The sequence below is a fragment of the Ochotona curzoniae genome, unplaced genomic scaffold (genome assembly GCF_017591425.1).
Source record: "Ochotona curzoniae isolate NIBS_2020 unplaced genomic scaffold, NIBS_Ocur_1.0 contig_4558, whole genome shotgun sequence".
NCBI classification, from domain to species: Eukaryota; Metazoa; Chordata; class Mammalia; order Lagomorpha; family Ochotonidae; genus Ochotona; species Ochotona curzoniae.
Window position 1 is genome coordinate 673,101 of NW_024466327.1, and position 21,418 is coordinate 694,518.

Here is a 21,418-nt window from a genome sequence, read left to right on the forward strand (position 1 = left end):
AGGTTCCTTGTAACTTGAGGATTCAGTGTTCCATGAGGAGTGAGAGGAGAGTGATGGAAATCAGGGAACAGGATCTCCTGCAAAATATTCCCAACTCTTTGAAATGGAAATTAGGCCTATTCCAATTTAAGAATCAAATTAAAGCAAACATTAGGGTGTTAGCAGGCTGTCCTCTGTGCCTGTTTGAAGTGGCAGCTTAAAGGAGAAAGGCGTGCTTTCTGCTGGATGAAGCACGCTCTCACTCAGCCTATTTTCATCTTTACTTAGCACCTGCTGGCTTGGAGTGGTGTCGCCCAAGCAATCAGTGAGTATGCCAAGAACCTGACCTCCCTATGTCTGCCACCCCTCCCCACACCTCATGACAGCCCGTCCTGATATAGATGGGCAAGGCACTGGTTTAAAATGACAGTCTCAAGTTCATTTAGAAAGAGAAGGCTAATTCACAGAAGCAGCCAGGCAAGCCTCCTTTCTCAATAGGAATAATAACTACCCTCCTTCAGCATGGCCCACCTGGGAGCCCATTTTGCCTTCAGATCCCGCTGGCAGAAGACCGACGATGAACTCTGTCGACATAGTATGTCCTTTATCCTTCACAGAGCCATTCGCAATGACTTCTTTCAGAGCTACCTCTACCTGCTGGAAAAGATTCCCCTGGGTAAGTGAGCCAGAGACATTCGATAAAGAACAAGAAAGAACCGACCAGATTGCAAAGTCTATGGGGGTTCTGGAAGAGAAGTGAGAACAAGGGCACTTTTCAGACAGAATACACGGTGTTGGTGGATTGGAATGCTTCAATGCATTCTTTTAAGAAGAGTCCAGGATCAAGTGCTGCGTGGCCAGTCAGGACTCTGTTTCAGGCTCTGCACATGCTCTCAGGTGAGGCACCTCGCTTCTCTGAGTGTCAGTTGCCTGTCAGACTTATAGAAATTGATTTCCTGAGTTTAGAAGGGCATTTTGATATTGGACAAAAGTTGGAATTGGTCAGGTGATTAAAGGTAAAAGCACTAGTGAATGAAATATCATAGTAAGTAACAAAGAGTGTTAGAGTTAAAAATGCAATAATGGATCAAAATGGCTTGATGTAGGGGTGTGTGTGTGTGTGTGTCTGTGTGTGTGAGAGAGAGAGAGAGAGAGAGAGAGAGAGAGAGAGAGAGAGACCTTTGGCCTCCTTCAGTCACAAGGATAGCCAGAAAGCCTTAAAAGAAGAATATTGAGTTTAGGCTTTGAATATTAAAGCAAAAGTGGAGACAGACTACTGCTCCATTTTTTTTTTTTCTCTTAGTTTTCATGGAATTGGTCCATAGAGCAATAAAAGCTTATCTGGTTTATCTGCAGCACTTTTTCAGTCTCTGTGAAAGTAGTTACTTCAGGGTACTCTAAACAGTACTGAAGAAGAAATAACTCATGATTAAAGAGTGAAGTACCCGCCTTTGATTTATATTTTCTCCCAAAGTGGGAACACTGTGTATTGGTCTATTTTCTTAAGTTCGCTGAAAGCTCTATTGTGCACTTCATGTGGCCATGGCTTCCAGCTGTGGAAAGAGCTACATAATTCTTGGTTTTGCATTCAAGAAACTGGATGTTAGAAGCCTACAGATGTCTGTTTTATAAATATATCCCTTTTCACTTTAATTCTAGTCACACAGATTCCTTCATCTTATATTTATACAGCTTTCTTGTAAAGTTCTTCCATCTATGTCTTTATGGATCCTTGCACCAAGCTATGGGATAAACAAAGTGCTTACGCTTCCCTCACCAACGCCTCAGCTGATCCACTTTATTTTATTGATTTTTATTTTTTTGCAAATTAGGAAAAGAAAACTTGGAGAGGATTCTGTCTCATCCAGATAATCTGGAATCAGGAACTAAGTCTTGGGCTTTTTCTGGTGGAACACACTGCTGATAAGTAAATATTTTAGGACAAAGAATACATTCGATCTGTATCAAGTGGAAAGGTTAGGACAATTTCTCTTGAAGGTGATTGTGTTCCTGTTGTCCCACACGTCGGCAGAGTATTGCTTTTCTGAAGATAATAAATCACTCAGTGTTCTTGAGTACTGTTGCTGCATTAGACTGGAGGAAGAGATCAATGGAAATAACTAAAAGGAGGCCTTTTAAGAGGCAGACGACCAGCAAGCTTTAATAATAACCATTAGAAAAAAAAGGAACTCATCCTTGGAAGATGAAGATGAATTAGAAAGTAAGAATAAAAGTTTAAAAGGAAGGTAAAGTATTTCTTCTGAACATTCACTTGAAACAAGTGAACTATAATTTGTGTTTAGCCTCAAAACCTCCATTAATCTTCCAACTTTATAGTAATTTTGATTTTTATCCACTTTTCCCTTTTCTTAATTTGCTGTTGTTTATCAATGATTTCTTCCAGTTAAAGCACTATTGTAAAAGGAAAATCTCTGGACAGGCTGTTCCGTGAAGTCTAATGTAAAAACATAGCAAACAATGATCCTTTACTGGGGACAGGGATCTTTTCTGGTTGTCTCCTGTTAACCTTATTAATGACTTCTGGGACACTTCCAGAGTACCTACTAGGTTCCACAAACATGGTGTGGAAATGGTTAGTCTATCTTAAGCCAAAGTTGATTTCATTTTCATTTTCCCTACCTTGATGGTTAAGCTCAGCATCAGTTTCCCCCGAGAACCAGTGAGTTAATCTCATCCACAGTACTTTGTTGATTATAGAAACTGAGAACTATATTAGTTGGCATGACTTGGGCAATGCTACTGTAACAAGTAAGCCCAGACATCTCAATGGCTGATCAAACGAAAGTTTGTTTTCTACTTTTGGCATGTCATCTTCTACATGCATCGTATTCCATGAAGCGTTCCGAGATCCAGGATCATAGAGTCTCTACCAGCTGCGACATTACTAACCACCAAGACAAAGGAAGAGAGAAGAGGAATGATTGTTTAGTTGCTCATGAATACCTTGCTTCCAAAGGATATACTTAATTTCTTTGTAGAGATCATTATCCAGAACTATCACATCCTATAATGTAAAGGGAACATATGCATATTTGCTCACTAGTGAATGTTCTTACTACAAGGGAAAACTTTGATTTTTTCATCTCTTCTTTCTGATCATTTTGGTAATATTTAATACCAATGACGTTTCAGCAATTTCTATTATTGTACAAAGTGCTGTGCCCTGCAGAAGACACAATCCTCCATGCAACCAAGCCCATGTTCTTTGGGATTTTATAATTTGGTAATCTATAATTTGGAGTCAAATCTACAAATAAAACTTCCCATTTATCATCAAAATCTGTAAGTTAAGGCTGAAAGGAAGGCAGGCTGGCTATCATTTCTGTTTAGCATTCAGCGCTCTTGCTTTTCTTCGTCCTCCTGGCAAAAGCTGAATGGGCAAGAAAGGAATGTGCGCGTAAATCTCATCTTCCCATTATCCAAATGGAGGTTCCCCCAACACTGCATAAGTGATTTAAGTTGTGATTCCTCCCCCAAAGAAGCTACAACGTGTTTATGGAATGTGTTTGTCTGTATTTGTTCCTCTTTTGGACTCTAGTTTCCATGAGAATAGACGCATCTATTTCATCTATTTTTTTTTTTCACTTCAAGAGTTAGTTGTTTAAAAGTTCCCTTGGTTCCTAGCACATAAAAAGAACTCAATAACTGTTAAATGAATTAAATGGCTGCTTATTAACAATTAATTGCATACCACCAGAGTTCTAGTTTAAAATCTTTCATTTCTATTGCTAAGGAAGTGACTTCTGCAAGTTCTTAAATGTCTGCAGACATCGTGTTTCTCAAAACTACAACTAGGCTGTTTGTAGGATCAGATATAGGTATGTATGTGAAAGCACATAGTCAATCCTTTCTCTTAGTTTCTTACTTTCCTTCTGGCCCAGGTCTCTTTTGTAAAGTCACCATGTAGCCTTCTTGAGAGCAGATCCTACTGAAGACCATAAACTTAGCTCAGGATATGAGAGTTTTTTAGGCTGTAGCGGATACGATGTTCCCTAGCTCTGGTGAAGTGTTTAGAGTTGGTATGCCGTATATTTGATGTTTTCAAGACTTCACTGAAATAAAACACTTCTTTCAAAAACAGGGAACCCCTCCAATAGAGTCTGCACAGAGAGTTTGTTGTTTGGAGTAATTATGAAAGGAAGAGTGGCTGACCAGACTTTGATTTCTTCTTTCCTTCCTTCCTCCCCCCAGCTGCTTGCTTTAGACAGGCAGCCTCAGCCAGCAAGTTGCTTAATATGATCTAGTTACACCGGCTCAAGTTCAGTTGGTGGCTTGGGGTGAATGAATTTTCCAAAGGTGACAGCTTGTGAACAAATAGGACATAGAATAGGAAAATAAAATGGTTTAAATCTCTTATTTCAGACCAGTGTTCAAAGGCTTATACATTGCCTCACTGGGGACTGTCACATAGATTAAAATTAAAGCTCAATCATTCTAGGACTATTAATATTTCTGAATACATATTTCTCATTATGTTAATGAGCAAGAATATAATATTTCTGGACATTGTTAAAGCTTAGTCTTACTTCACATGTAGAGTAGTAATTCTCAGACTTACTACAGAATGACCAAAAGCTTTGCATTTGCATAGATATGGGACCTGCCTACAACACCTGTTTTCTGTATGATATTGGATGAGTTACCAAGTTTTTCAGACTCTTTTCTTACTCCTCTGTGAAGGGATGGTCATAACTCCAATCTTGTAGAATAACTGAGAGATTAAAAGAGACAGTGTGAAGAAATGAAAGTGCCTAGGATCATGCCTGGCATACAGAAAGTGTCCACTAAATGTTAGCACTCCTCTTTCACTGACTCCTTTTGGAAGAATCATTCTAGAAGACAATTGAGAACAATTGCCACCCTGTACTGTCACAGGAGAACCCAGCATTAAGAAACATATTTTCTCTAAAACATTGGGAACGTTCAGAAAGACTCATTCTGATGCTTACCAGCAGTTTTTTCAAATCATATTCATCCCTCTGATAGGTGTTGTTGCATAGTTCATTGTACATGATGTCTATTTTCCCAAATGTGATTAGATCATTTTTGTTTTTAAACGAATAAAAAAAGATACAAGCTTCCTTTTCACTTAGCAGACATACACACATTTTCTGATGCACAAATGAGATGAAAGAGATATGAATTTTTGATTTACACAGATCTAGGTTCATTTCTCAGTTGTGTCACCCACTAATTAATTGACTTTGGACAATTCGGTTAGCTTCATTTTTTTTTTAATTTTCTTTTTTTTTAAAGCTTTACTTATTTTTTTTTTAAAGATTTATTTTTATTATTTTTTTCATTGGAAAGGCGGATATACAGAGAGGAGAGACAGAGAGGAAGATCTTCCATCCGATGATTCACTCCCCAAAGCCGATACTATGCCGATCCGAAGCCAGGAGCCTCTTCCGGGTCTCCCACGCGGGTGCAGGGTCCCAAAGCTTTGGGCCGTCCTCGACTGCTTTCCCAGGCCACAGGCAGGGAGCTGGAAGGGAAGCGGTGCTGCCGGGATTAGAACCGGAGCCCATATGGGATCCCGGGCGTGCAAGGCAAGGACCTTTAACCACTTGCGCCACCGCGCCGGGCCCAAAAGCTTTACTTATTTTATTCTAAGGTCTCAGTTACAGAGAGAGAAGGAGAGATCCTCCATTTTCTGGTTCAGTCCCTGGACGGCTGCAATGCCCAGAGCTGAGCTAGCATTGAAGCAAGAGGCAGGAGTTTCTTCTGGGTCTCCCACATGGGTGTCAGGGACCACAGCACTTGAGTGATCCTCTGCAGCTTTTGACAGGTCGTCACAAGGAGCTGGATCAGATGTGGAACAGCCAGAACTTGAACCAGCATCCATATGGGATGCTGGCATCCCAGGCTATGGCTTTACTCACCACACTGCAATGATAGTCATTTCAGTTAGTGCTTTTTTTTTTTTAGATTTATTTACTTTTTTAAATTTCAAACATAGAGTTACAGAAAGAGAGGGAGAGACAGAAAGAGATTGATAGATTGATATTCCATTTTCTGATCTACTCTCTAGATGGCCGTTGTGGCTAGGGTTGGGCCAGGAGCCTGGAACTTCTTCTTAGCCCCATGAGTGCAGGGGCCATAGCCCTGGAACTGTGTTCTGCTGCTTTCCTAGGCACATTCGTAGGGAGATTTATTGAAAGTGGAGCAACTGGGTCTGGAGTTGGCACCCACATGGGAAGTTGGGATTGCATGCAACAGCTTTACCTGCTACATCACGATGCTAGCCTCTTCATCTAACTTCTCAATGCCTTAGATTCTCCTACACAGAAGAATATTTAATGTTTATTTTAGATGTGTCATTTGATAGAACTGCCCTACATATGTATTATATACATATATATGTTTGATCAATGATAGTTGTGTTTGATCAATAATAATCACATATAATTTGTTGATCATTGATGCTTTTTAATATATTTATGTATATATCTAATCAGAAAGACAGATACTTCCTAAGCCATATCATAGGTGTAACTTGTGAGTGCTTTTGTCAGCTTTTCTCTGAGACCATTTGACACTTCGTTGAACCTGTATATTATTTTCAGAACCAAAATTTAAGATTCATTCCTTGACTATCCAAAGGTCTATAAAGGTAAGTGCTGAGAGTATAAAGAAAATATAGCACAGTCTTATCTTGAAGAGTTTGGTATCTAAGAGGGAGTGTAACAGTGATGACCAGAGGATTCTGCATAGAAGTGAAGGAGTCATGGGGACTGTTGAGTTGAGCTCTGTAAGATGGGCAGGTGAAATGACATGTGGTAGGATTTTGAATGTATGTCTTCCTGAACTGGAGAGATGGGATTGCAATTCTACCTCTGCTCCCTGTGGACCCCACCTTTGCCCACCTCACTTGCATTGAAGCCTGAAATGGAGTACAAAGCACAGAAATGATTCTGGGCTGAAAGCGAAAACGTCTCCTAATGTAATCATGGTCGCAGCACATCGTTACAGAGATAGTATGAGACACTTAACGTCAAAAGGGAACAAATCACAATCGCAGGGCTTCTTCGGGAAATCAGAGCTTTGATGGTGAGAGTCTGGTACATCCAGCCCTTTGGATTTCATCAGGACCACTGATACAGTCCCACCTATCTTGCCTATTCCTGTTCACAAAAAAATAATAAATAAAATAATGAGAGGCAATATTTATTGAGCTCTTACTTGAAACCAAGTAGCATTCTCCTGCTTTCAAACAAAACATCTCCTTTAATAACTGCAAAAGTCTAGTCCAATGAATTCAATACCTTGTTCTAGAGTAGAAGAAACTGAGGCTAAGGTGAGTTGTGTAGTCTGCTCTAGGTCCCCGACTAGTGTCAGTCCTACAAGGAAGTCCTCTATGTCTTACTCCAAGATGTTTTTTCCTTCCTCCACTTCTCCTTCTCTCTCCTTTCCTTCCATTGTTTTTCCCTCTTCCTTCCTATCTTACCTGTTAGGAGTCATTTCTTTTTTTCTTAATTTTGTTTTATGACACAGTTTCATAGGCTCTGGGATTCCCCCAACCCCTCCCCATGCCCTGCCCCCATGTTGGATTCCTCCACATTGTTGCAGTAGTAACAGTTCAAATCCAGTCATGATTCGTTAGGAGTTATTTCAAAAAGTGTGAAAAGGTGAATAAAATGATTTTCAGTGAAAAAATTAAAATGTGTATTTTTTCATTATACATATTTTTTATTGAAAATCTCTTATACCTCTTTAGTGGATAAATTAAGAAGTGCTTGTCTGCAAATATGTCTTCTGAAGCGTCTTGCCTTTAAAAAATATCTTCTAATTGAGATTTTTTTTTTTCCTCTTCTAAGTAAAGGGCTAGGTCATTTTGAAATTGTTGGCTAATCCTATTCTACTTATCCTCGGGAGACCCTTAGATCAATTTTCAGTGGGCAAGCAGATGTGACATCTGGTGTAAAGAGGCTGGAAGAGCTACATCCATCCAGTTAAAAAAGAAAGAGGAAAATGGTACTCAGCAAAGCTAAGTATTTAGCCATTAACAAAATGTCCTGTTTGTCAGAAAGTCTCCATTTTATGGGCAATTTGAGTAAACTTGACATTTTAGACATATCTCTGAGATTAGGTTTCCTTTCAGGTTCAGGATTTTGAGTTTCTGTTTCGTTTTCCTCAAAAATTTTTTATGAGAAAAGAGTAGTGAAGGTCATCAAATAACCCTTCACCTCAAAATAAATTCAATTCCATCTTAGAATGAAAAATTGAGAATTGGAATAGAAAAATTCCTGTGCTCTCTGAAAAAAATCTCTCAGTTGAGACATTTAAAAATTCTGTTTCATCAAGACTCCATAGCGTCTCTTATCATTTTCTACTGGTGAAAATCAAAGGCATCCTTTATGGTGGAACCATTTTGGAACACTTGCCTTGATGGTTTTTATTCACAGGCACCTGAGGAACTTCCCACAGCAATTAATTTTTTGCACCACTTGTTGGGCATGACTTAATTTTCCCATGTTAGGTTGTTATCTTTGTATGAGGTATGCTGATTTTTATGTTTTTATTTGTTTATTTCTTGTTTCTTGAGCATTGCACTTGTGCTTTATTCTCCTTCTTTATTCTCCTTCAAAGTAAATGAGCTTATGTCTTATTTTTCTTTTTGTAATAAGTAAAGGTAAAAGGTCCTTAGGACCTAAATTGTAAGTAAAGAAATAAGTACCATATTAAAAAAAAAAAAGAGCCAACAGAAAATTTAACTTTTCCTTAGATTATCCAAAGTTTCACAAAGATGTTGCTTTTCTGTGAGAACAAGTGCTAGACATATTTCCACACTAAAAAGACATGGGCTGTAGACTGATTGCTTTATCTGAGTCAATGTGCATCAAGCTAGGGACTTATCAGGAGGCGGAAATCTGGGGCTTGTCACTACACTTTTTTTTTTTTTTTTAGTAAAATGTTGCTGTCAATTAGGTGAAAATGAGAACTCAAGCCCATAGCCATAAAAGTCCACCTCTTGAGTGTGACACCTGCCGAGCTTGACATTGACTTGTGGACTACATGTTGGTGTCATAATAGACTGTTCCCATTTCCAGATGGGAGGGTTTCGTAGACTTGCACCAGTTAGCTGACCTAAGCAGGTAATGGTGAGTGCGCTGCTCTGCTGCTTCGGTTGGAATAAGGAGATCATCGGGCAGTGACTTGCCAGTGCTTCCAGAGCAGTGTTCGATTCTCGGAAGACTGTTATCTCAGATTGAATAACCTTAGCTTTTGAGACATCCCAAAAACTCTTTGGATAGCCACATGTTTAAGATGACGATACCTGATTTTTATCACCCTTGTGGAATGTAGAAATATTTAGAATCAAATCTTATTTAAAAATGCCTTTTCAAGTGTGCAGGACTGGAGATCAGTGTCGGTCAGGGTTTCAATGTTTTTGACCATGAAGCTCATATTTTAGATGTATTTTCTCAACCAAGATGAGAAAAACTTCTGTGCATTTATTGTAACTTTTAATCATTTGTATTTAAAAATAATAATCTGTGTACGATAGTTGACACATATGGAAACACAGTATGTAATATTGTTAGTCTCCAGATACTAGTATTCATGGAAACTTATTCTTGAATCCATTTCAGCAAATTCCTGATCATTCAAGGCCCAAACATTGGCTTGTGTTTTCAAATAGAAAAATACACCAGTAACTTTATAAACAAAATATAGTTAGGAAATTAAGTGGTGTCTATTGTATTTTAAACTTTTAAAATCAGAAGTTGTGACTACATAATTGTTTTCCAATGTAGACATAACTACTCTAATATGACAATCTTGATGTCATCAGAAGAAAAGAATTTCTAGTTAAGATGAAATTATTTTTTTTGAAGATTTATTTTATTTTTATTGGAAAGGCGGATATACAGAGAGGAGAGACAGAGAGGAAGATCTTCCATCCGATGATTCACTCCCCAAGTGAATGCAACGGCCGATGCTATGCCAATCCGAAGCCAGGAGCCTCTTCCGGGTCTCCCACACAGGTGCAGGGTCCCAAGGCTTTGGGCCGTCCTTGACTGCTTTCCTGGGCCACAGGCAGGGAGCTGGAAGGGAAGCGGGGCCGCCGGGATTAGAACCGGCGCCCATATGGGATCCCGGGCGTGCGAGGCGAGGACCTTAACCACTGTGCCACCACGCCGGGCCCAAGATGAAATTACTTTAAATGATCTCCTCTCTGATTATTGATTTTCAAAATTATGCCATATTTTGCTAGCTACATGACATTATACAACCTGTTTGAAACATTGTGTTTTTCTTGAAGCTTTTAATTCTTTTTTTTTTTTTTTGATGGCTGAGATTGAAGATATACCTTACTTAGAATATGTATAATATCATCTTGATTCTTGCCTGCTTTGTCTATCATGCTGGAATCAGTTCATTCTACTTTTTGTAGACATTGCTTTTGTACCCTATGCTTTCTTTTGTAAAATAAACAGATTTCTTTCCATGACTGAAAAATTGCTTTCATTCATTGGATTCCTGTATTAGTTACATCTTCTTTGACCATGCATATGCTCTTGTTTTCCAATGTTTTCTCTTGTAATATAAGCTAATTTCTTTTCAGATCTGATAAATGTCTGTCATTTGGGGATTTCTTTTCATTGGATTCCTGTGTTAATTACATCTTCTTACACCGTGCATCTTCATTGGGCTGGGATATAGCTTCAAGAAACTTCTGAAGAATGAATCCATGGGAGGTAAATATCTTTGGCAGTTTGGGTATTAAACTCAGTTCCAAAATGATTTTTTTCCTCTGGCTATGGTAATACGCCTTGGTTTTCCAGTGTCTCTCATGAGATCTGTGCAATCAGCCAGAATCCAGCCTTTTGAACATAGGTTGCCAAGAAAAAAATACAAAATGCTGATTAAAGATGAATTTTCAAAATTCAGCAAATAATTTTAATATTAGTGCTTGTCATGCAACATATGTACTTACAGAAATTATTATTGTTTGAAACGGAAGTCTAACTGTAAGGTTTACATTTTTGTTCGCTAACTTTGGCAACTTTATTTGGAGATCAATTGCTTTTCTACCTCTCAAAGATCTCATTACTCCTTTTGTTTTGAAATTTCTTAAGTATGTGTGTACATATAGCTTTTAAAACAACTCACGCTTCCTAACACTTGATGCATCCTATTATCTCTTTCCGTTCTGTAAATCTTTTTATTGAAACATTTCTTTAAAAATCTTATTAAGTTAAAAAAGAAATTTATTATAAATAAATCTTTCCTTGCTCATTTTGTTATTCCTTTTATTTGTTTTCCAGAATCCTACTTAACTTGGTGTTGGACAACCTGATTAAGTATTTACAGGTCTAGTCTTTGGACTTCTGTTTCCCATATCTGTTTTTGTTGGTTTGTCTGTTTGTTTCATGTCCTGGAAATTCATTCCATCCAATATCCCAAAGGTTTTGGCAATCTGAACTCATATTTCTAAAAACTCTTTGTTTCTTTTTTATTTACTCAGCATCTTATCTTTTGATTAATGCATGTACCTGTTGTGTCATGTCTCATCAAGGATATATGTGTTGCTTTGAGTTAAATTCTCAACCTGCATCATTTATGTTTCCTTGAAGGTCAGTTCTTATCAGTTATTTCGATCTTTCTCTTTCAGGCTGCTCTTTTCCTCCCATCTCTTTGGAGGTCACTGCTTATGCATATCAAGAACTATGGCACAATGTAAATTATTCTTGTTGATGAGTAATGTTTCCGTTTTACTGTACTTATTGACTAAATAGAAAGGATAACAGGAAGGTCTGCATGTTCAGGTAGGCTTCATTCAGAGCTGATGAGCATGAGTTGCTGGAGTGAGCTGCTGTGGTCTTCTATTCGACAAAGTGAGCATTTTTAATTTTTTTTTTATTTTTCATAAAATGAATAGTGTTCTAGGATCTCAGTGCCAATAGTCTAGTTCTTCTTTGTCTTCTATCTGTTTCTTTTGAGAAAAGACACATCTTTCTTTTTGGGATTATAATTGCGCTGCCTGTTGCTCTCAGGAAGGTGTAAGTGGTTGTTCCTTCATGTGGTTGTCCTGCAGATGGACTTTGGTTGGGTTTTCTCAAGCCTATGGCTTCTGTTCTCCTCCTACTGCGTCTGTTGGCTCTTAAGTAGGATATAAATCCTTCTTGTGATTATTCTTGTTTGGCAACTATTTAGTCTTGTTCTTACTATTTCCTGTCCTTAGAAATTTATTGAAGTCATGAATCCATCAATTGTCCCTTTTTCATTGTTGTTGAATTTAAGTTACAAAGCAGTATTTGGGGAGTACTTGGAAAGGGATGTCAAATGCATATACTCAGCTCACTGTATCCAACCAGAATGTTCTCTTTTTCATACACTTCCCTTCATTTCCTCCGAAAATTCTCTAGCAAAAATATTTTGTATCTGTATGTATGAGCTGTGGTCTACAAAATGAAATAAACTTTCATTTATTTACTCCTTAGAAGTTGGAATACTTGTTTATATAAAAAATAAAATATCTTAAAATAATGTAATCTTTTAAAACAGTGAAGTGATTCAGTATATGTGAACATGCCTACTATTCTACCTAATATACAATATGTTTTCAATGGATGTTTTATCTCTTTATTGCTTTATCTTCAGGACATTGAATATATTAAATTTCTGTAATATTGGTATAAATACATATTGGAATATGTTTCATTTTAAAAAGAGGTAAAAATAGCTATCTGTAATTTAATATCAGAATTAAGAATTAGTGGAAATACCTTCATAAAATATTTGGAGCTTAGAAATTAAACTAATGGATAAAACATGACTTTTTTATTGTACTGTAGCAAACATTATAACACTCAATAATGGAAAGCTATAGGTTTACTAAACTATAGAGTTATTAAATTAAAAATTCTACACGGTTGTTATTTAAAGATGAAGTCTCTGAAGATGAGGGGAGTTAAAAAGCTTTTTCATTATTGCATAGCAAGTAAATTAGTAACCCAGGATTCAAGCTCAGATTTTCTGATTTCAAGCCAGTGCCCTTATATCCACCACACACATTCATAAGCTTTTAATGGCTGATTCATTGCACGATAAGACTGAGTTTGTTCTGTCATGTCAATATTAATAATGATTAATATTCCATTTACAGTGAAACTCTATGCTTTAACAAGCCAAGTTATCAATGGTGAGATGCAGTTCTATGCCAGAGCCAAACATTTCTACCAAGAAGTACCAGCCACAGAAGAGGGTATGATGGGAAATTTCATTGAACTGTCCAACCCAGATATCCAGGCCTCTCGGGAATTTCTAAGGAAATTTGTTGGGGTGAGTTAACCAATGGCAGCTTGAGGAGCAGACAAAATCCTCACAAACACTGAGCTCAGATGCATCTGTGTAATCACTTAAATCAGGTTAAAGCCATGTGGTTCAGCCGAGTTCAACCTAAAATCCTGTTTAAAGATGTTCAGAAAGGTTTATTCCACTTGACATTTCACTCTTGTCGCATCAGTGCTTCTTGTATGCCTCATGGAAAGATGAGCTAGCAGTGCTTATATTACTGTTTAAGGATTAAAAAGATGTCTCTGTTAGAGTCTTGTAGATAAACAGTTGACATCCAGATGACTGATGAGGGATCACGCCCTTTGGAATCGCGGGTTGATTTATTGATGGCACGTAACACAAATTACATGTGGTAAGGAAATGCATGCCTGTGTTCACTTTGAAAATGATACAATCTCTACCTATTGTCTTAGACTTAGTTCAGATTTTGTTTTGAAAGAATGTGATCCCTTTATAGTCTTGGTGTGGATAAAAGAATCCCCACTCATTCACTTTCACCTCATGTGGGAACAACAGTATGGAACAGTATAGAAGGCAGAAACTTGGGCTCCAAAGTCATCATAATACTTATACTTAATGTGTAAATAAAATTGGCTTATTACTTAAAAACTGCCAAGATTCAGCCTTCTTACCTTTGATGAGGACCGAGTGATCAAAGAACCTACTCCAGGAAGAGTGTGAAAATCAAATGAATAATACACATTGAGGACCTGTTTTAATGCACAAAATTAGCATCTGATATATTTAATTTATGGCTACTACTACTCAGGAGCAACTTTCACATAAGAAACTTATTTAGAATTGGGATAAGTTTACCTCACATCATAAAGCTGCTGTTGGTCCTACTGAAAGCGCGAGATTCTAAGTGGCATACAATCTGTTCCAATTCATTATTAAGTAGTTTGCTTGAAATTTGGATCTCAGTTTATTCAGAACATGGTAGCAACATAAATATTGAGATTTGCAGTTAGCTTCTCAGCCTACTTAAAAGTATGCTATTCAGAACATCCCTTGTGTTGTAGTAAGTTTCATTTTAAAGCTAACCTCCTGGAGCATCCAGTGCCTAAATCTGGAGTCTGGCAGTGGAGAAAATGTGGTTGGAATAGGATAGCTGCAGAGGTTGAAGGGTCTGGAGTTAGCTGTAGCCCCAGGGGACTCTGTGGACTCCATGAGTGTGTACAGGTCAGGTCCACCCAGTAGATTTCTGTATCAGTGTTGTTGATTGATTTTACAGGATGCTCCTTCTGAGACCGCCACTTTGCACGTCTTTTGAAGTCCTTCACTTGTTCTTCAAAATATTTATTGGAGATAAGTACTGTTATTAGCTGTGTTTTTATGACAGTGGAGACTGAGGTTTGGAGAGGTCAAATAAGTTGTCAAGATCCCACGTTTGGTAAGAGCCAGAGCTGGGACTTGAGTTCAGCCAGGTTTGTCTGACACTAAACTCCTGCTATTAACCATGACATATTTTTTCCATTTGTCTGAAGAAGCAGAAAAATCCTTGACTCTGTGTGTGTGTGTGTGTGTGTGTGTGTGTGTGTGTGTGTGTGCCATAGAGCTCACTCTCCTCTGGTCTGGACCAGAGCATTCCTCCCCTACTTGCCTCATGGTGTGACCGACTTTGATCTCAGAGAATTTCAGAAGCTTAGTTAGTAAGCCAGCTGTCTTGTCACTCTGTGTGGAATGCCAAGCTTACCACAGGGATGCTGGTCAGACACAGCCCACAAGCACGCCCACAGACTTGGGAAAGGAAATGGCCCTGTGCTTGGATATTTATGTTGGAAAAGATGCAGCCTGCTCCTTTCAAAGAAATTTAAGGAGTCCCTCTGAGCAGACATGGCTCACCGTAAAGCTGTGACCTCTAACTAAGAACAAACACAGTCTCCTTTAACAGATGATGTTTTGATACGTTGACATTAATAATCTACTAAAGGAGTAAGAGGTCAAAAACGATGATTTAAGGGATATGAATATCTGGTATGATTTATCGTTGTGCCAATTGGATAAAGGAATATTGTTTAAAGTTTTGCTTTTCTTTCAACACCTGATGACATTGGGACAGTGGGAAAAGGTATTTAAACTAGTTGCAAATGTGCTTTAGCAAAAGAAGCTGATGACGCTAAGATGATGTCAATGGCATACTGGATGCTCTTCTTCAGTGTTAGCAATTCACAAATGTGTAATCAATAATTGCTGGGATTTATTTCAGATATTTCTCAAAGAGTCAATGGCTAAAAGAAATTTTGTCTGTCTTGCTATGTTTCATGACATTTATTCTGTGGCACGAGTGCCTATATTTTAGTTCTCAACTAAACTCTATGGAGCTTAAATTCTATTTTTTTGTTTTTAAGATTTATCTATCTTTATTGGAAAGTCAGATTCACAGAGAGATGGCGAGACAGCGAGAAAGATCTTTCATCTGCTGATTTTTTTCTGATTTACTCCCCAAAGTGGCTGAAATGGCCAGAGCTCAGCTGATCTTGAAGCCAGGAGCCAGGAACTTCTTCTGGGTATCCACACAGGTGCAGGATCCCAAGACCCTGAGCCATCCTTGATTGCTTTCCCAGGCCACAAGCAGTGAGCTGGATGGGAAGTAGGGCAGCTAGGACACAAACCAACTGGTGCCCATATGGGATCCCAGCACATGCAATGCAAGGACTTTAGCCACTAGGCTACCATGCCAAGCCTGGAGTTTGATATTCTTCAAAACAAAACACATGTAGGCAGAATCGTAACTAAATGTAGTGTAGAAATATTTTAATATTTTATATGAATACAAAATTTAAATGAATGTGAAAGAAAAATCTTATTTTGGAATCACATAGCCTGTAGGCATTAGATTTTAATACAATCATAACTTTAGCAACCCTGTTCACCCAGAGGCTAAGATGATCGTCCCTGGCATCAATCTTTATTTCACCTTGGAGAAGGTGTGTGTGAATGAAAAATAGGGAAAAATCCTAAGTGCCAGAAAACGGGAAGAAGTGCCAATGGGTAGAATTAAATGGGATGAAGGGAGTGAGGGCATAGTAGGGGGAGGTTGCAAGCACATAGCATCATCGAAAGCCATCTTTTTGTGTTTTCAAATGCTGTTTCAAGAATAACCCCAGTCAATTATCACATATTTAATTGGTTAAGCATACTAAGTCTTTGTTAAGAATTTTCAAGAAAGGTCTGTTTAAAGTATCTCGTCTCCCTGGGCCTCATTTATTTTCCTGAAGAGCAAGGGAAACTAGAATCAGTGTCTTAAAAGTGCTAGGTGGGCCCTGGAGTGGTAGCGTAGTGGCTAAAGCCCACGCATTGCATGCACCGGGATCCCATATGGGTGCTGGTTGTTTCTTATCCTGGTTGTCCTACTTCCCATCGGGCTCCCTGCTCATGGCCTGGGAAAGCAGTAGAGGACAGGCCAGAGTCTTGGGATCTTGCAGCTACATGGGAGACCCTGAGGGAGCTCCTGGCTCCTGGTAGATGGAATATCTTTGGGTTTGACTTTTCAACAACAACAAAACCCTTTTTTAAAAATATGCTATGGTTTTTCCATTTTTTTTTTTGTTTGTTTGTTTTGGGAAAAGACAGAACCTTTCATCCGTTGCTTCATTCCCTCAAGGTTTGGGCTGGAGCTGAAGGTGGGATCCAGAAATGCAATCCAGGTCTTTCACGTGGGTGGCAGAGACTCAATGCCTTGGTCCATCACCCAGGCTCTGCATTGGGGGAAGCTGGAGTCAGGGATCAAATGAGGCGTGTCCCATACAGGACCTGGAGATTGTAACTGCTAAGCTAACTGCTTGCTTCCTTGCCGAGACACGTTGAGGGCTCCCTTAAAAAATAATAGAAAGGTTGAGTGGGTGAGGGCCTGCATCACTTTAACCAAAACAGCTTCCAATTTATTTATTCATTGAGAAAAGGAGTTCAGCTGTAAAAATCTTGAAATCCTTTGGCATAGTCTTCACTGCTCTGAGCTTTACCACTTGCTAAGCTGATGAGAATAACAGAAGACCTTTAAGGCCACGTCATGATAAAAAAAAAAGTATTTGGTAAGATGAATCTTTCTGAATATAAATTTTCTGTAACAGTCACTTCTAGCAGCTTTAGTTAATTTTTATATACTTAAATTTACTTAGATGATGGTGCTTTTTGTGCAGCATTCACAGCGTAAACCTATATGGTAGACCTTTCTCTGAGTTAATTTAAATGAGTTGAATGAATAACTGGGATAGTGTAAGTCAAAATGGGAAATATATGCTGATGAACTACTACTTTCCCCCCCACACTCAAGGCAGGCGTCATTAATCAACTATAGATCTCTTATGGCTGGATCTGAATGAAGTCTTAATTTTTTTTTTTTTTAGCATAGTGCTTGGCAGACATTACCAAGGGAATCAGAGTTGCATTTGCAATGACATCTCTAAGGTAGAACTATCTTTTCTAAAATAACATTTTATTTGTATGAGATGAATAAATTGAACTGTCTTTGAATTTAGGCAAATTGACCTGTCATTGAGGTTAGGCAGTTCTTGATCATATTCTAGTTATGCAGCTAGCTATTCAAGGTTAGAAATCTGAGTTTTTCACATTTCCAAAATGGGGATGATCAGCATTATCTTTCTGAATTTTATTATTGTTGCTATTATTATTAAAGATGTAAAGGGCTCATTCCATATGAATCTTCATTACTAAGGCTTTTTATTGTTCCATTTGACAAGAAGTTGCAATCATCTCTTTCTGTTCTTCATTGTATCTTTGTAGCATAAGGAAGGCCTTTTGGTGGACTGGAAGGTGGGTTTTTTAAGTCGTTTCCCTTGCTTGTACTCACCTTTGATCCTAAGCCAAATGTAATTTTTTTTTATCCTTAGTTCCTGAGAAATCAAGAGTAAGCTTTCACTATAAGATCTTGATTGGCAAATTCAAGTATCTTGTTACTGTAATTTCTAGCACAAGACTTATTCAGCAGCCATTTCAATTATGGCCAAATAATTCAGACAAGCTGAATCTTTGTAAGTCAAAAAACGTTTGTGTTTTATAGAAGCAACTTGAAGAAACTTTGCATTGACCTACTTCTTCCTCCACCAACCACCTCCCCATTGCCTCAGCTACAGGGAATTCAGTGCACAGCCTACTTAAAAATACAATCTTCAGGGTTTTAGGCCCAGTAGGTTATAGTATTTATTCTACAAAAGGCAGAAAATACTTTTTAGCATTAGAGATTGCTGACATTACTTTTTATCCATGTGGACATTCTGTGTCCTCAGAATAGGATATGAAACAAAGGCCTGGCCAGAAAAATGCATTAAGTAGCATTCCCCAGCTCAGGTGCCAACGTTTACCATCAATGAGAGAGCAAGAGGTAACACAGAACTCCCAAAATCAGTTTAGAAAAAACTTAATGTCAATTTTCCAAATGTGAATTTTCTCATTGAATAACTTTTGAAAACTCAGAAATACTCTCTGTTTACACATTTTTACAGTGTTATCACCCACAGTGCAAATCCATTGAAGTGTGAATTCAACCCAGATTTACAGTCACTCAAGTTTTATCTTCATAGGTTTATCAATCATTTTGGGGGAGGGTGGGTATGGGAACCTTCCAGGTGTTTGAATCTAAGATATTACTTTGCAAACATTAGTTTGTAGCTCTTTTGAAAAACCTACATTTGGTCTTTAAAGCAAGATAAGTGGAATGGGACATTTGAAGAATTCTTTTGAAAAAGTAATTTTGAAGTGCCTTCATGTTGGTATATGTTATTGAGTATTTCATTGAACACTTTAAATAGTGCATTTGATTACATGATTGATATAAATGAAGTTGACTCAGAGAAACGGTTGGCACGCCCAAGACTCAGGGAGGGTTTCTGTTCTTGAAGGATCCTGTAAAGTACCTTTCTGCAGGGGCCCGGGAAAGCCGGAACAGGCTGCGCCTTGGACTGCGGCTCTGGGATAGGACGCGTCAGCAAGCACGTGTTGTTGCCAGTTTTCAACAGGGTCGAACTGGTGGACATGATGGAGTCTTTCCTCCTTGAAGCCCAGAACTACCTGCAGGTCGAAGGTGACAAGGTTGAAAGCTACCACTGCTACAGCCTGCAGGAATTTACGCCTCTCAGCGGTAGATACGACGTGATTTGGATCCAGTGGGTCTCTGGTTAGTCCTGCATGATGTCTCTCCACGGTCTCCTCTCCTTAGAGAAGACAACACATGGGGCTGACCGTGGTTCTAGAGGAGATCTGGTGGAACTGTGCTGAGTGTAGCAGCCAGCCTTTGGTGTCATTGCCTTGGTCTGCAGCTTTACCGTTTTCCCCTAACAGTGTTGGTACAGACCTGGAGTGAATGGATAGCTATTTGCAGACCTAAATCTTTGAAAATTTGAAATAAATAAATAAATAGCTAAAAAATTTAACCCTTATTTGTTGATAGAAGTAGGCGCTCTTATATTTAAATTTGCAGGAGATGAAATGGCAGTGAACTATGGTGTGTGTGTGTGCGTGTGTGTGTGTGTGTGTGTGTCTAGCAGACAAGGAGGAATGATAACGCTGTTAGGTTATCCAAGGGACATGGAGGGACTCGTGGACTGTGGGGTAGATACTCCCAGCAGTACATCTATTTCACAAACAGGGCACCAAGACTCCTCCAAGAGCTTATGTGTTCTCTTATCTAAATTCTCGAAGCAGTGAAAACAAGACCATTGAATAATTTGTGAATGTGTGAACAACTGACCTCTTGATCCCTAGCATGTGTTTTTCTTCCTGCTTCTCTCCCTCCTGTTTTATACTGATCCCCCATTCTACTTGGCCCCATTTGTAGGGTACCTAACTGATAAGGACCTTCTCGCATTTTTTTCCCGGTGCCGAGATGGCTTGAAAGAAAACGGTGTCATCATACTGAAGGACAATGTGGCACGCGAGGGCTGTCTCTTCGATCTCTCTGACAGCAGTGTGACACGCGACATGGACATCCTCCGGAGCCTCATTAGGAAGAGCGGGCTGCTAGTGCTGGGCCAAGAAAAGCAGGAGGGCTTTCCGGAGCAGTGTATCCCCGTGTGGATGTTTGCTTTGCACAGCAATGGACAATCCTGACCAGCAGTGCTTGCTGACTGGGTGGTACTGCGGTGCTATGGGACAGGGGTATTTTCCTATGAGGTGCCCCCTACGATAATGACAGGGATGAAGGTAAAGGGTACATTGCACATGCGCAAATGCCTGATAATGTAATAGATGCAATTTTTCACTGATGATATAACGTATGCCTGAAACACACACACTTGGATGTACATGCACTACAATGGGTCATGCAAATACTTAGTGGATTTTCTGAAAGAGGAACTGAAGCAGGGAAAGTACTTTAAAATAATTGCTTGTGTATATGTAAATTGTATAGGAAAAAAGATACGATGTCCAGAAATTCTAAATTGTCTTGGTCCCTGACCATTTGTGTTACAGCTACATCCCGGATGGCTGAGAGAACATCTAGACTCCATTCCTCGACCGCATCTCCATAAAATTATGCTTCCTCTTTGGTACTGCTGCTTCTACTGAATAATTACTTCCTCTAGTGAAGAAATCAGTAGAGAAAATAATGCTATAAAAACAGTCCATTATTCCATTTTGTCTTAGTCTTTCTCTTAGCAGAAAAAAATGATTCAGCCTTCCTTTGTGTTTTGGGTCTGTTTTGCTGCTTAATGATGTAATATGGATGCATTTTGATAACAAAAGTCTGCCTCACAGTGATGAGTAAGTGTTTCCTTTCGGGAAAAAATGTAGAACTCCAAAAATTCAGGCATGAATATGTAATAAGTGTCACTGAAATCTAGTTTTAGCTATTAACTTCCAACACTCCTTGCTTCATTATAGCTGCTCCCGTCTGCTTGGTTGAAATGAATGTTTATTGGAAAGAGAAGTAGCAAAGGATATGACAAATCTGACAAGCTGGCCAGATTCATATCAGACACCGGTTTAATTAAAAATAATCTAAGATAAAAAATGTAGCTCAGTTTATTTAAGACCTTTTTTTATATATCACTATTGTCCTTAAGTAATTTCAATCTCTTTATGTTGAAAACATATCTGTATTTTGAAATACACTGAATTTTTCCATGAAATGTAAAATATTATTTTAAGTAAA

At 38.6% G+C, this 21,418-nt stretch overlaps 1 protein-coding gene across 1 annotated transcript; it reads left to right on the forward strand.

Moving 5' to 3' along the window:
- The first annotated feature begins 327 nt into the window (after nt 1-327).
- On the forward strand, nt 328-20,382 carry METTL11B (methyltransferase like 11B). The gene is made up of 4 exons (XM_040986785.1): nt 328-655; nt 13,115-13,290; nt 19,192-19,441; nt 20,102-20,382. Exons 1-4 carry the CDS (start codon nt 502-504, stop codon nt 20,371-20,373), a joined length of 852 nt encoding a protein of 283 aa, XP_040842719.1. The 5' UTR covers nt 328-501; the 3' UTR covers nt 20,374-20,382.
- The last annotated feature ends 1,036 nt before the right edge of the window (nt 20,383-21,418 follow it).

Excerpts from the sequence above, each read along its gene's own strand:
- METTL11B (XM_040986785.1), top strand. The coding sequence starts at position 502 with ATGGCCCACCTGGGAGCCCATTTTGCCTTCAGATCCCGCTGGCAGAAG. Across the intron at positions 13,291-19,191 it reads TTCTAAGGAAATTTGTTGGG|GGGCCCGGGAAAGCCGGAAC; the intron begins GTGAGTTAACCA and ends ACCTTTCTGCAG. Across the intron at positions 19,442-20,101 it reads TTGGATCCAGTGGGTCTCTG|GGTACCTAACTGATAAGGAC; the intron begins GTTAGTCCTGCA and ends CCCCATTTGTAG.